General features: G+C 45.8%; 1 protein-coding gene across 5 annotated transcripts in view; it reads right to left on the reverse strand.

The window, feature by feature from the left end:
• MYOF (myoferlin) overlaps positions 1–14,193 on the reverse strand; it is a 177,612-nt gene that overhangs the window by 144,548 nt on the left and 18,871 nt on the right. For all 5 annotated transcript variants that reach the window (XM_069567540.1, XM_069567537.1, XM_069567539.1 and 2 more), the window contains exons 2-3: positions 2,992–3,047; positions 490–581 (exon numbers count right to left, since the gene is read on the reverse strand). In XM_069567540.1, the coding sequence (XP_069423641.1) occupies positions 490–581; positions 2,992–3,047 (148 nt within the window). The remainder of the gene's footprint in view (positions 1–489; positions 582–2,991; positions 3,048–14,193) is intronic.

Consider the following 14,193-nt stretch of genomic DNA (forward strand, 5'->3'; position numbering starts at 1 on the left):
TGGATACAAATTGGATAGACTAGCGGTGGCTTCATGTTTCCAACCTCTTAGGAATACAGCCTGGAAAATCCCATGGAAGGAGGAGCCTGGTGGGCTGCAGTCCATGGGGTCGCTGAGGGTCCAACACGACTGAGCAACTTCCCTTTCAATTTTCACTTTTCACTTTTATGCATTGGAGAAGGAAATGGCAACCCACTCCAGTGTTCTTGCCTGGAGAATGCCAGGGATGGGGGAGCCTGGTGGGCTGCTGTCTATGGGGTCACACAGAGTCGGACACAACTGAAGTGACTTAGTAGCAGCAGGAATACAGCAATCATAGTGATTGATTAGCTACGTCTGATGTTGGCTCATAAGTGGGAAGGGGGTCAGTGCACAGAATTAAAGCACAACGATATTGGAAACATTGTTATTAAAGATGTTTTCCTTCAACAAAAACAAACAATAGTACAACAATATGTAAAATGACAAAAACAATCAAAATCAACTTACTTATTTTGTCCAATTGTCTCAAAATCTTTCACAACAATCTCAAGGGACGATGAAAAATCCAGCGGTATACCCCTCAAGTCAAACTCCAAAATCTGTCCACAGAAAGGTTATGAAGACAAAAAGTCTGTTAAAAGGATCTGGGAATATAATAAGATGCACCAATACTATTAATAAACACTGGTTCATCTTCATCAATGACAATCTTTTCAAGTACTCAATTCTACAGTGAGACAGAAGTGATCAAATTCTGAACCTGGAAGCTGCTGAGACTTGTGGGAAAGCAAACCAGACTCAGCCTCAGAAGGCTTAGCCTCAGAGGGCCTGGTAGCTTCTCCTAGCTCCCCATTTTCTAGGCTTCTTGGCTTTAAACAAGACCAAATCCATCTCATGGGCAGAGATCTAGACTTAAAGCCTACCACAACTGTCGCATGAATAGAATGAAATCTGTAAATGAAAAATGCTTTCTTTAAGGGTTAATTTTAAATTACTCTCATTTCTTAATCATATTACTAGTGAACAAAGAGATGAATAAACCTAAGAAAACACTTTCTGAATTGCATCAGCCCCTTATTTTTAAGCCCCACCACAGTCAGTGCTGTGGTCAGGCAAGTCTCTCATCTTAAAGCAGTAAACTACTTTCTAAGGGTAAATATTAAAACAAACAAACAAAGAAATCAACTTAGCACCACTGATGCCTTTAAGTATGTAATAAATGAATTCAGTAAAGCAGTTCCCGATTATGGTTTGATATGGATGGAGGAGGCATCTCACAGGTCATATTAGAAGATGCCCACCAACCGCAATGGGTTTGGGATTGGCATTTCATTTAGGTTTGGTTTCAGTTATAAAATTTCAATTGGGAAATTTCCTTGATAAACATATATGCATTATAAGAAAAAATGTGTCAGAAACAAAATAGTGTGAGACGGATGATGCCCTGTGGAGAACAACCCCACTCATGTGACCACACTCCTCTCTGCCACTGGCCATGTGGATTGAGCACAAACTTAAGTGGTATGCTACCACTAAAAAAAAAAATTACATTATTGGACTTCCCTGGTGGCTCAGATGGTAAAGGACCTGCCTGCAATGCAGGAGACCCAACTTTGATCCCTGGATCAAGAAGGTTCCCTGAAGAAGGGAATGGCAACAATCCGGTATTCTTGCCTGGAGAATTCCAAGGATAGAGGAGCCTGGTGGGCTCTAGTCCATGGGATTGCAAAGAGTTGGATACAACTAAATGCATACATGTATGTACTTTAATAGTCTTGGAGCTGTGTGTGAGGTGCTAGGATCCCATAGTGTTCACAGGGATCAACCAGACAGGCCTCTGCTTTCAGGGAGCTGGTAGTCTAGCTGGCTGTGTTCTGGGTTCCAGTGAAACTACAGAAGTGGAATTTCCTCTCAACCTATATGAGACCAGCTGGGCTTTTCAGGAAGGCACCAGGAAACTTTTAGTCTTGGCCTCATCCAATGAGAATGAGTAATCTTTATCTCATAGGGATACTGAAACTAGTTAGGAGGGGAACAGGGGAAGAGGTTTGCAGTTGGTGAAGCGGAAGTCTTCACAGCCTGGTAACTTAGCAAAATAACAAAGATATTTACCACTGTACTTTTCCAGAAAGGTTTGACCTAGCTTTTGGAAAACCAGTGGGGTTGATGATAGGCTTTTCAAAAATTAGTCAGCATAGGAAAATCCTACTCAATGGAAAGAATTTAAAACTTCACATATCTATAAATATATTAAACACTGAACCATTTATAAAGTCAACAGGGGGAGGAGGTATATAAATTACGTTACTGCAATACAATATTACACAAGTAATTAAAAGATTTTCAAATGGAATGAGAAAGGTATATGCTCAGGATATAATAGTAAGAAAAAGATAGGAAACTGTATTCACTATATACTTATTTGCTGATTTTAAAACATCATAATATATTCACTCAATAAACATTTATTGATACCTCCGAGATGTTAACAACAGTCACTTCTGGATAGTAGGATCAAAAGTAATTTTTTAAAGCTGAAGTTTTAAAAATTTCTACATTAAGTATGTATTACTCTTATCAACATTAAAAAAAAAATTACTCTTCCAGACACTCAAAGTATCATGGATTACACTCAATTAATCACATGCAGATATGGTTTTAATTACAGAGCGTCCCTTCTGGGGCTCTGGAGAGGATCTAATTCCACCCCTTGCTCTAATTTGCAGCATAACCAGAAAAGGTCGCACAGCAAGCTCATGGCTGCACCAGGCTAGAACCCCACCCTCCTCACCCTATCCAGGCTCCACTCGCCACACCACCACTGTGCAGCTGTCACTGCTATGTCTCCTTGAATTGCTCTGCTGTCTTTGGGCCACAAAGGGAGATGGACAGGGTGAGGGCGCAATGGCAGAGATTCTCCTTCCAAATGGAAGGGTTAACCTCTGACCAAAGATGAGCAATCAGAGGTAGCTTATCCAGTGAAACAAAATCGTAAAATAATCAAGTTACCTCATTCCATACAGGGTTGAGTTCATTATCAACTTTCTTTGTTTTCTTTTTCTCATCTGCAAATAAAAAATAAGAGCAATCAATTAGAAGTATCTGAAGATCCAACAGTTTGGCCACCTGATGCAAAGAGCCAACTCATTGGAAAAGACCCTGATGCTGGGAAAGACTGAGGGCAGGTGAAGGGGAAGACAAGGATGAGATGGTTGTATGGCGTCATCATCCCTAAGGACAAGAGTTTGAAACAACAACAGAACCAGTATCATTCATTCATTCATTCATTCAAAGAACCTTCCCTGAGGGAAGGTAAAATGCCTACATCTTACCTTCATCTGACTAGGGTGGGGACTACCTGAATCAGTTTGCCAAACTGAACAGCACTTTTGGCCTAAAAAAATTTTTTCCTATCCCTAAAGAGCCAACAGATGGGAAACTCAAAATCACAGAAATGCCATAAACCTCTGCTTCTCTCTCACCAAATCCTGCAGACCAAAGTCACCCAGCGCATGTGTGTCTCCCCAGCTTGTTGCGAAAAGTCAACAAAAGTAACCTTTGACCCACAGGTATCCCATTTGATAAATAAGGATACTGAGACTCCAAGGAGTTGAGAAACATGTCTGACCTCATATGTAGGAGTGGTGCCTGATATAAACCTGGAATTTCAGCTCTGAAGCCCATGCTGCCTTTGCAAGTGATAAGACCCTAACACAGCTTAAAGATTAAGCCAGACTTGCTCACTGACATGAATCTGAGCAACCTCTGGTAGATAGTGGAGGACAGAGGATCTTCATGCTGCGGTCCATGGGGTTGCAAAGAGTTGGACATGACTTAGCGACAGAACAACAGGAAGCCCCCCCCAGACCTAATACAAGGTAATAATTAGCAGATGAATGCCTTCTAGGACCAGCAGAGAATTGGGGATTTTCCTTACTCCTGGATCATTTTTTTCCTGAAGACACAAGGTCTTCTTTTTCTGTGTGTCTGAGACTGGACAGTATACCTACCCAGATGAGCAAATGTTAATCCAGCTCCTGCTTAAAGTTTCCTCGGAGCAAAGTCCAAAGAGCAGGGGCTTCTATTGAATCCCTAAGTCCCCAAATACTCAACAAAACAAAAGCTAATGTTTCAGTACAAAAGGTTTTGTAAGCCTTAGCTCATCTGTTTTCAGGGGGGAAAAAACCAGTTTTTCTTCCTGTGTGTCTCCTTTACTATCACACAGAACACTCACAACATTCTGACAGCAGAATGTTGCTGCACTGGGGCAGGGCATGCTCCCCCACCAAGCAATTTTCTGCGACAGCAGCTGGGTGTTCCACAATTCGACCCAGTCCTGACACTTTAGCATCAGATCCACAGGTTAAGAGCTCAGTCCCACAAGACTGCCCCACCCCCACTTCAGTCCAGACTGTCATCTGTGCTTCTAACCAATTGGAGACAAATCTGAGGTTCCCATGACCCCATCATTGGGTTCAATTAATTTGCTTGAGCAGCTCACAGAACTCAGGAGAACAGTTTCTCACCCGCTTACTCTAGGATCTGTTTAGCGATACAGAGGAACAGCCAGCTGAAGAGATGTGCGGTGTGAGGTCTGAGAGGGTCCCAAGCACAGGGGCTTCTGTTACCATGGAGCTGGGGTGCACTGCCCTACGGGTACATGGATGTGCTCACCCCCCTGCAAGGTCTCTGAACCCCATACTTCTGGGATGCTTAACGGAGGCTTCAGCACACAGGCTTGATCAATTATTAACTCCATTTCTAGCCCTTCTCCCCACTTTGGAGAAGTGGGGGAGGGGCTGAACATTCCAAACTTCTAATCACGGCTTGGTCTTTCCGGCGACCAGCCCCCATCCACGAGTCCACCCAGACTGGCTTCATTAGGACAAAAGAGGCTTCTAGTGCCCTCTCTTATCCCTTAGGAATTTACAAGGGTTTTAGGAGCTCTGTGCCAAGAACAATGAGCAGTGGGTCAGGGTGATGTATATTTTTTCTATCATCTCACATGACCCAATTTCCTGAAAACCCCTCGTACAATTATTTCCATCCCCCTTTCACAGCTAAGGAAACTGAGAAGTCAAGTAAGGAATTCCAAGTTACATTGCTATTAAGTGGGTCAAGGCTAGATTATGGATGCAGGCAGTCCCACGTCAGTGGCCATGCTTTGAACCACTCCTCAGCTTCCCCTCTACTGTAGTGGAATGGAGGAGGTAGTGGCTTTTGTTCGGCCGAATGTCACATTGCTAAGGCTCCCAGCACACGGCCAGCTCTGGGACTGGCTACCTCATTCTTCCACGACCTCAGCATAGCAAAGCTATGAGTCAGCACCCTCACTCTGCTAAGCATTAACTTTTCCACTTGAGTGGGCTCCCATCGCCCTGCTGGCTTCCCGTTTCAAAGTTCAGTGGGACTCTACTCATCGGCTCATGCCTGGATCTATCCTGACTATGACTTTCTGTGCAGAGCCCCTCACTGGATTCTGATGTCACCTAGAAGCAGTCCTGATTTTCCCTCCCACACTTCCTTATTGAGCCCACTCACTCTTCCCCTAATCTCACAGAAGCCTCTCAAGCTTTCTCTCTGGTTACAGTACCAGAAAGTGTGACAGACAAAGAGGAGCCCTGCAAAGGATGTTGAAATTGGAAATGGACGAAATGGCTTCTCTCCACAACTGCAGCTGCCCCCTCTAAAGAAGGATCTACAGGTGCCAGGCTGTGCATTCTACTGCGGTGTCTCTAAATCCTCACTCTAACCCTGCAGGTAAACATTCTCAACAGGAATCAAGAAAAGCTGGTTAAGCTGTTCAAGCCACAGCTAACAAGGAAACAGAATCTGCACCTACATCTCCTAGCTTCAAAACCGGAGTGTGTGTTTGCCACCACCGATGCGGCACTGGAAGCTGTCAGTAATACTGACTTAAGAAGAGGCTCAGGCGCGATGTGTGTAGTGGGCTTGGGATCCTGGGCAGTGGCCATAGGAAAAGTCCAAGGTCAGGTTTCGGGATATCCTAAGTGTCCAAGACTGTCTGCTCCAAGGCACAAAATATTACATCTGAGAGTTCTTCTGGAGACAGAGTTTATTGTTCTGATCAGATTCTCAGATGAGTTAGGAACCTGGACAAAGGTTAGGAATTTCTGCCTTTGACAAGCATGAAAGGGTTACCATTAATCTCACTGCAGCTCACCACCATGCTGGCTGGCTGCCATATCCTGGGCTTCGGCTAGGGGAGGTGGGAGAATGGAGTGGAGACCTGAGTTGGGAAGGAGTGAATTTGGACCCTGAAGTCATGGCAGGCCTTCAAGAGAGAGATGGGCAACATGAGGTCCCAGGCAATAGGAAAAGCAAGAAGGCAGCAAATAACCCATAGAAACTGAGCAGAAGCCTTAGGACTGGCAACACTGAAGGATGGTCTTGAAGCAAAATTCCAGCCTCCTCTAAATCTCTAAGATCCCAGACAAGGAGCTAAGACAGGGGCTCCAGGGAAGCTTCGAAAAGAGCCAGCATTTACTCACTTGAATTGAGTCCCGAGTCTGGTTACCAACCTGGGGATTGGTGCGGGAAGACATGTTGCAAGGCTGTCTTGATGCCAAGCCTGGTACTAATGACTCTCTACCCCCAGTGAGGATTGTTCCAGAGTCAGCAGCTGAAGAGTGTGATAAAGGTCACCTGTTCATTCATTCTCAAATTCATTAAGCACCTACTATATGCTAATGGAGGGCTTCCCAGGTGGCCCAGTGGTAAAGAATCTGCCAGCCCATGCAGGAGACACAGGAGGGGTTCCATCCCTGGGCCAGGAAGATTCCCCTGAAGGAGGAAATGGCAACCCATTTCATTTCTATTTCCATTTTCTATTCTTGCTTAGAAAATTCATGGACGGAGGAGCCTGGTGGGCTACAGTCCATGGGGTCCCAAAGAGTGGGATACAAATGAGCATAAGGCCTAACAAGGATGTTGCTAATAACTAGAGAAAAAAAAGAGTATAAGATAGTTCCTGGTCTTAAAACATTCCATCAATGTAGTTTATGGGTTATTGAACAGAGGAACCAAACAAATCTTCCTGCATGTTTTCACCCAGTATAAAAAGTTCCATCATGTTTTATGTTTATCTTGGAGTTTCCTCCCAGAAGAGAGGTAATAACGGGAATGATGACTTGGCCAGGTCAGGGACCTCATAGCTCAGCCCACGGAAATGGTCTACTAAGTGAGTTCTTCCATGGCATTAATCAACTTCCTGATTCCTCCATCCAACAAATATTTCTGAAATATCAGCTGCTAAGCACTGAGCAGGTCGCTGTGAGAGATACAAAGATCCCCAAGACCTTGGGGTCCCGACCTTGGGGAGGTAGATATGGCTACAGGTGTCTGATACAGAAAGAAAGCTTCTTTCAGAAAGAGGGGTAGAGATGAAGATGCAGATTCAGAAAAGTGGAGGTAACTTCACGCTGGGGAGCAGAGGCTGAGTAGGGGTTGGAAGAAACTGGAAACGGGGAGCTGGGAAGAAAATCACTCCAGATGAGGGCAAAAGCCTGGTAGGTCAGCCATGGATGGAGAACAAGTACTGTCTGGGCACACTGCACAGCCCAGTGGGCTGGAACCACAGGATGTGTGAGGGAATCAAGGCAACCAGGCTGTGTGGGAAGGTAATGGCCACACTGTGAAGCCCTGGATGCCAGGAAAAGCATCATTTGGCTGGTTCAAGTCACTTAGGAAGGAGGATATTAGAAACTGACTTCATAACTTCAGAAATTCATTATCCAATGCAAAAAAACAAGATTTGCTCAACAAATCTTCCAAGACATACTCCTGAACACATGATTCAGCTGTCTTGAGAACAGAGCAGAGGCGCTGAGTCCTAGCAGATGCCGCTGGTGGGGCTATCCATGCGGAATTTCCTGCCACACCTGGTACCTGCACATAATATTGATGCTAACAGTGAGACCCTCCCTCCCAGCCAGGTCTGTATTAAATCCTTCACATACATCATTTAACTTTAACCCTTGTATCAAGCCTAAAAAATAGGCACTCTTAATATCCCCAATCTGCAGATGAGCAAAGCAAGCCCAGAATGTTGGGTAACTTGCCCAGGGTCAGGGAGCCAGGAAGATCAGGACTAGTCTGGCCCTACCCTCCTACCTCTCTGGCTAATAAGGAAAGATTAAGAAGTTGGCATTAGCTCCTTGCTTTCTGGAGAAACCTAGCCCAACCCCTTCCAAGAAGGAGGCTCTGATTTTTTAATCAAGATGTGTCCACATTACATTTTATTAAAAGCCTATTTTCACACATAAACATGTCAGCCAAAAAAGAAAGTACATAAATTCCAGTCTTATCAACAACCACAGTCACACACTTATTCAAGTATTCAATTCCATATCTTTCTTTTTTTAAAAAAGGTCTCAGCCGCAGGCGCTAATCAGTAGATTAAATTACCGGAAACTCTTTCCCCTTCTTCACACTCCTACCTCCCCCGTTTCCACCTCTAATGTTATTAAAATATCTGTTTCTTCCTATGGCAAAGAATTAAAAACTTTCAACCTAGAACATAACAATTGATTCAAATGCAGAATACACTCTGGACCACTCTGGACTCAGAGGCATTCTTTGAAACATTTCCTGGTTTGGTTTTTTTTTTATTAACTCCAATTACTTCTCTCTCAGATCTGTGAAGGTCAACACTGCAGTAATTAACTCTCATGCCAACCTCCCAATAAGGTTTCCGAAGAACTGAACAAGCACTCTTTACCAAGCCACCACACCCTCTGGCACGGAAAATTTCCTTTGCTGTTCACCTACCAAACAGCGTGCTGAACTCTTACTGAAGAGGTGAGAGCGACACCATGACTCCTAAGTCTGTACTGGTCCATCCAGGCCGAAAGGACCAGCTGCTGATGCTAAGTCACTTCAGTCGTGTCCGACTCTGTGCAGCCCCATAGATGGCAGCCCACCAGGCTCCCCCAACCCTGGGACTCTCCAGGCAAGAACACTGGAGTGGGTTGCCATTTCCTTCTCCAGTGCATGAAACTGAAAAGTGAAAGTGAAGTCGTTCAGTCGTGTCCGACTCTTAGCGACCCCACGGACTGCAGCCTACCAGGCAAGAGTACTGGAGTGGGGTGGTCTAGATGCTGCTGTGAAGGTATTTTATAGATGTGATTAACAGTCTATAAAATTGTTTTCAAGTAATTTCAATTGTTTTCTAGTAAAGCCGATCACTGTCTGTAAGGTGGGTGGGCCTATAGCTGAAAGCCTCAAGAGAAAAAACTGGTTTTCCCTCTTTTCCTGGAGAAGCACGAGTTTTGCCTCAAGACTGTATCAGAAACCCCACCCAAGTCATCAGCCTGATGATCTGCCCTTGAGGTTTCAGTCTCAAGACTACAATGTCAACCCTTACCTGAATTTCCAGCCTGCAGTTGGGCTGCACCCCACAGGCCTATGAGGCCTGTGATAGACCAGCTTCAAGACCAGGAAAGAGCCCGGAGTCAGCAACAGAGACATCATCAGCAGTTTAATGGATGGGGGAGCTCACACGTCTGAAGCCAGGTTCTAAAGCAATACCCCACTGCATGCGGCAGACAGTGGGGAGGGGGCGCCAGCAGTCTTTGCTTCCAGGGCCAAGGGGAGGTTATTAGTTATAGAGGAATTGACGTCAGGTGGTCTCATTTGTTACCACCGAAAGGAGCGTGTCCCTCACTGCCCCTTTCAAAAGAACAAGCAACACCTGGGGCCTGGGGCAAGCACCTAGGAAGGTCAGTCAGATGACTGGGATACAGGTGAAATAGGCAAGGGATGTGCAAAGAGCAAGGGAACAGCCATCTTGAGTGGCCTGTCCATACATCTGCCCCACAAATTTCAATCTTGCTGACTCTACAAATGCATGAGCCCTCTCCCTCCCCCCTCTCTGCCTCTGCCTCTTTCTCCATTTATATATACATATATACCATTGGTTCCAGAGAAATGGGACCAACTGGTAACACCAAGTGGGCATGGAAGTAACAACATTACAATGGTAATGGATTTTACATACTTCAAAACCATACATCTCAATGATCCTAACAACCCTGCAAGGAGAAAGCAGATATTAGTCCAGCTTTTCTGACTGTACTTTCATATCAGGGAACTCTCCATTTCTCTGAGCTGTTATCAGGGAGACATAAGGTTCAATCACTAAACTCAGAGTCCCTCTTCGATGAACTAGGGAATTTAGACTAGAGGAGCTCTAAGTTTCCACCAGGTTCAATAGAACATGAGTTTTATGAAGTCCCCCCAAGTCCTGACTGATTAGACTGCTGCCTCTTACTGAGATAGCCCCAGGAGAAGTGGGGGTGCTATTTACAAAGCTTCCACATGTAACTCAGCTCTTTGGTGAAAGTATTAGTCACTCAGTCATGTTCGGCCCTAGGAGAAGGCAATGGCACCCCAATCCAGTACTCTTGCCTGGAAAATCCCATGGACGGAGCAGCCTGGTAGGCTGCTGTCCATGGGGTCACTAAGAGTCGGACACGACTGAGCAACTTCACTTTCACTTTTCACTTTCATGCACTGGAGAAGGAAATGGCAACCCACTCCAGTGTTCTTGCCTGGAGAATCCCAGGGACGGTGGAGCCTGATGGGCTGCCATCTATGGGGTCGCACAGAGTCGGACACGACTGAAGTGACTTAGCAGCAGCAGCATGTTCAGCCAGGCTCCTCTGTCCATGGAATTTTCCAGCCAAGAATACTGGAGTGGGTAGCCATTCCCTTCTCCAAGGATCTTCCAGACCCAGAGATCGAACCCGTGGGCAGACTGCATTGTGGGGAGTCTGCATTCTGCATTGTGGGCAGACTCTTTACTGTCTGAGCCACCAGGGAAGCCCCAGCTCTTTGGTAGGCAAGGTAGACCAGCCATTCATCTAAACTTGACTTCTCATTCAGAAATACTTCTGCACCTTCTCTTGGTCCTTAATTATGCCCCCTTTGTTTTGAGAAATATTCACATACACAAAGGCATCCACTATTTGGCCTAAAATTTCAGACTCTCCTTGCCTCCAAGCCTTTCCACACATGGTTAACAATTATTAAATGCTGTGAACTAGTCCCTGTTCCCAGTGCTTCCCATGACTGTCTCATTTAATCTTCACACCAACCGTAAGAGGCAAGTTCTATTATGATCATCTCTAGTTACTGAGGAAGAAACCAAGACACAGAGAGGGTAAGCCACTTCTCAGAGGTGACACAGCTAATGAGTGTCAGAGGAAGGATTCAAACTCTAGAAGATAAAGACACAAAGCAATTTCCAAAATTGGAGGATTAAGATCAGACAGTGACTCCCTAAAGGCTGGGACTGTATGTTATTAATATTACTATCCCCCCTGCCAGAGTCATTTCTCCATGATCTGAGTGAGCTGGACTTGATAAGCTCATGTAAGCCTTACAACTCAAATTGCTTTAGTGATTAAGAGAATAAATACAAAGTGCTCAACACAGAAGCCAGCACAGGGTAAGCACTGAACCACCAGGAACTATTATGTTATTTCTTCTCACAGCACCCAAGCAGCGCTCCTTGCAGACTCCAGAGGGTTTCCCAGGTATGGAGCCCTCCCTGGAGGTCAGGGCCCCAGTGACTAAAGCAAGTGGCCTGGGCACAGCCCTGGAGGAGCAATTCTGCCACATGGCTTGGTTCCAGGCCTCGGAGGCCTGCCAGAGGCAGCTGGCATGTGGGTAGTGCTCTTCCCTGGCAGTGAGCCTGACAGCTACCAGCCGCTGAAAGAACTTCCACAAGAATCAGGAGCAGGGAAAGCTTGGGGAAGGGCCAACAGGAGGCTCCTTTGCCCTGCGGATCTTAGGGACTCAGGGAAAGCACAGAGACAGGGGGCCCGTCCCAGCTGAACTGGCTGAAGGAGCATCTCTGTTTCCCAACCCTAGCTGCACTACTCCTGCAGGAGATGTTGCTAAACGAGTTCTAGGAGAAAGGCGTTTTGGCCAAATGGCACCTGCAACACAAAGTGAGGCCGTTTTGTATATTTCTGAAAGCGTCACTGATATCTCTGCTGATAAAAGGAAAGCCCAGACAGAGAAGCAGGCTGCTCCACTTTCTGCACCCAGTGCCCCAGTGGCCTCTGGAGCTGCCCTTTCAGGTACACAAACTCTTGGATCAAAGTCAAATCCTGAAGGGAGTTGCGGTGAAGCCCAGCCGAGCAGAATCTGCTTCCTAAAAGCTGACCCTGGGGTGTGGTCCGGCCCTGCCAACTGCCCGGGCTGCAGACAGATGGAGCCCAGGTGGGCCAGGCACCTGGATCAGCTGTCTCAGTGGAGAACTGAGCCACGTGCCTCTTTGGTTTCTTCGTTTGTGTATGAGATTCCTTTCTGTGCTGGGCACTTTAAGGTGCCTATCAAATCCTATCTAGTGCCTACACAGTCCTACCAAATCCTCTGAGGGAGTGTCAGGCTGCACCCCACAGGCCTACCAGGCTTGTGCTTGCCCAGCTTCAAGACTGAAGAAAGAGCCCAGGGTTAACAGAGACCGTTGATGGTTTAACGGATGGGAGAGCTTACACATCCGCAGTAAGGTACTGGAGCGATACCCCACTATGTGCCATGCACAGTGGGTAGAGCCGGCGCAGCCTTCCCTCCTAGGGGTGAGGAGGGAGGGGAGGGTACCAGTTTTAGGGGGATTGACAGTAGGTGGGCTCATTAGTTACCAGGGAAACCAGCAGAAAGGCATGCCCCTTTGAGAAGAACAATCACCAGCTGGGGCCCTGGACAAGTAAATGGGAAGGTCAGTCAGATAAGTTTAGATAAAACACGCACTGGTCAAGCAGAGGATGTACAGAAAGCAAGAGAACAGCCATCTGGAGTGGCTTGACCATACCTCAACCTTGACATACCCTGCACAACCCTTACAATCTTGGTCTGCCCCTCTTTGGCAAAATCCCTGGGGTCAGGTATGTAGAGGGCACTGCAACCAAACACCACAAATACAGACAGGTCACCACTGGTTTTCACATTAGAGGAAAAGAATCCAATCTCATGAACAGGCTCAGAGGTATGTTAATGGGCCATACGTCATAGGCTATACATTTTATCACTTATATCCAATTTTCAGGGCTTCCCTGGTGGCTCAGTGGTAAAGACTTTGCCCACCAGTGCAGGAGACGTAGGTTCGATCCTTGGGTCAGGAAGATTCCCCTGGAGAAGGAAATGGCAACCCACTCTAGTATTCTTGCCTGGGAAATCCCACGCTCAGGAGCCTGGTGGACTACAGTGGATACAAGAGAGTCAGACACGACTTGGTGACCAAACAATAACAACCACCCAATTGTACCTGTGCTTTTATTTTTTTAATATTTATGTTGCTGTGTGAGGTCTTAGTTGCAATACGTGAATTCTCAAGTTTCCACATATGAGATCTAGTTCCTTGACCAAGGATGGAACCCGGGCCCCCTGCATTAGGGGTGGCAGAGTCTTAGCCACTGGACCTCCAGGGAAGTCCTACCTATGCTTTTAGCAACAAACTTGCAGTGTTAACACTTCATAAGTAGCTACACTCTGGCAATTTCACTAGATAATTTTCTTCACAACCAGAACATCAGCGCAAAAATACGGCTAGCACAATAACTTTCATAAATACAGACCTCAATTAACAGAACTAGAATTTAACATTCACTGAGACAGAATTTTACTCTCTTTAAAATTACCCTCATCTCCACCAAACATAATCTAATCAAGACTAATTTGTTTGCAAAACAAGTCTGGTCAATTGACCACAGCAGCTCCTCCAAGGAGTGTCAGACTGAATTCCCAAAAGGCCTCTCAGGACCAGGAAAGCCACGCCAAAGACCTGCTATCAGGCTCCATCTGAGCGGAGTTCTCTGTTCTAGAGGTCGCCAAGATATTGAGATTCCTGCACACGACAGGAGAGTCTTTCCCATTCACCTGCTAAGGCTGCTCAGAACCCAGGAGTCTCCAATTTCTGGCAGAACCAGGCAGAGAGAAAAGAAAACTGATTCAATTCTACCCACGGTGTAGTTTAAAATTGTTTTAAGTCATAACTAACTTAAAGGGAAGGGCTTCCCTCTACCTGGAAAACACAGATCAAAACCAGTAACATTCCAGACAAAACCCATACACATTATAACCATATTCACCAGTTTACCAATCCTTTTGTTAACTTCTTTGAAGCCATCAGGTTTTCCATTAGAATCCTTTAATTTTTTACACAGTTCAGCAGTATGATCTGAA

Source organism: Ovis canadensis, chromosome 22 (genome assembly GCF_042477335.2).
Source record: "Ovis canadensis isolate MfBH-ARS-UI-01 breed Bighorn chromosome 22, ARS-UI_OviCan_v2, whole genome shotgun sequence".
Lineage (NCBI taxonomy): Eukaryota > Metazoa > Chordata > Mammalia > Artiodactyla > Bovidae > Ovis > Ovis canadensis.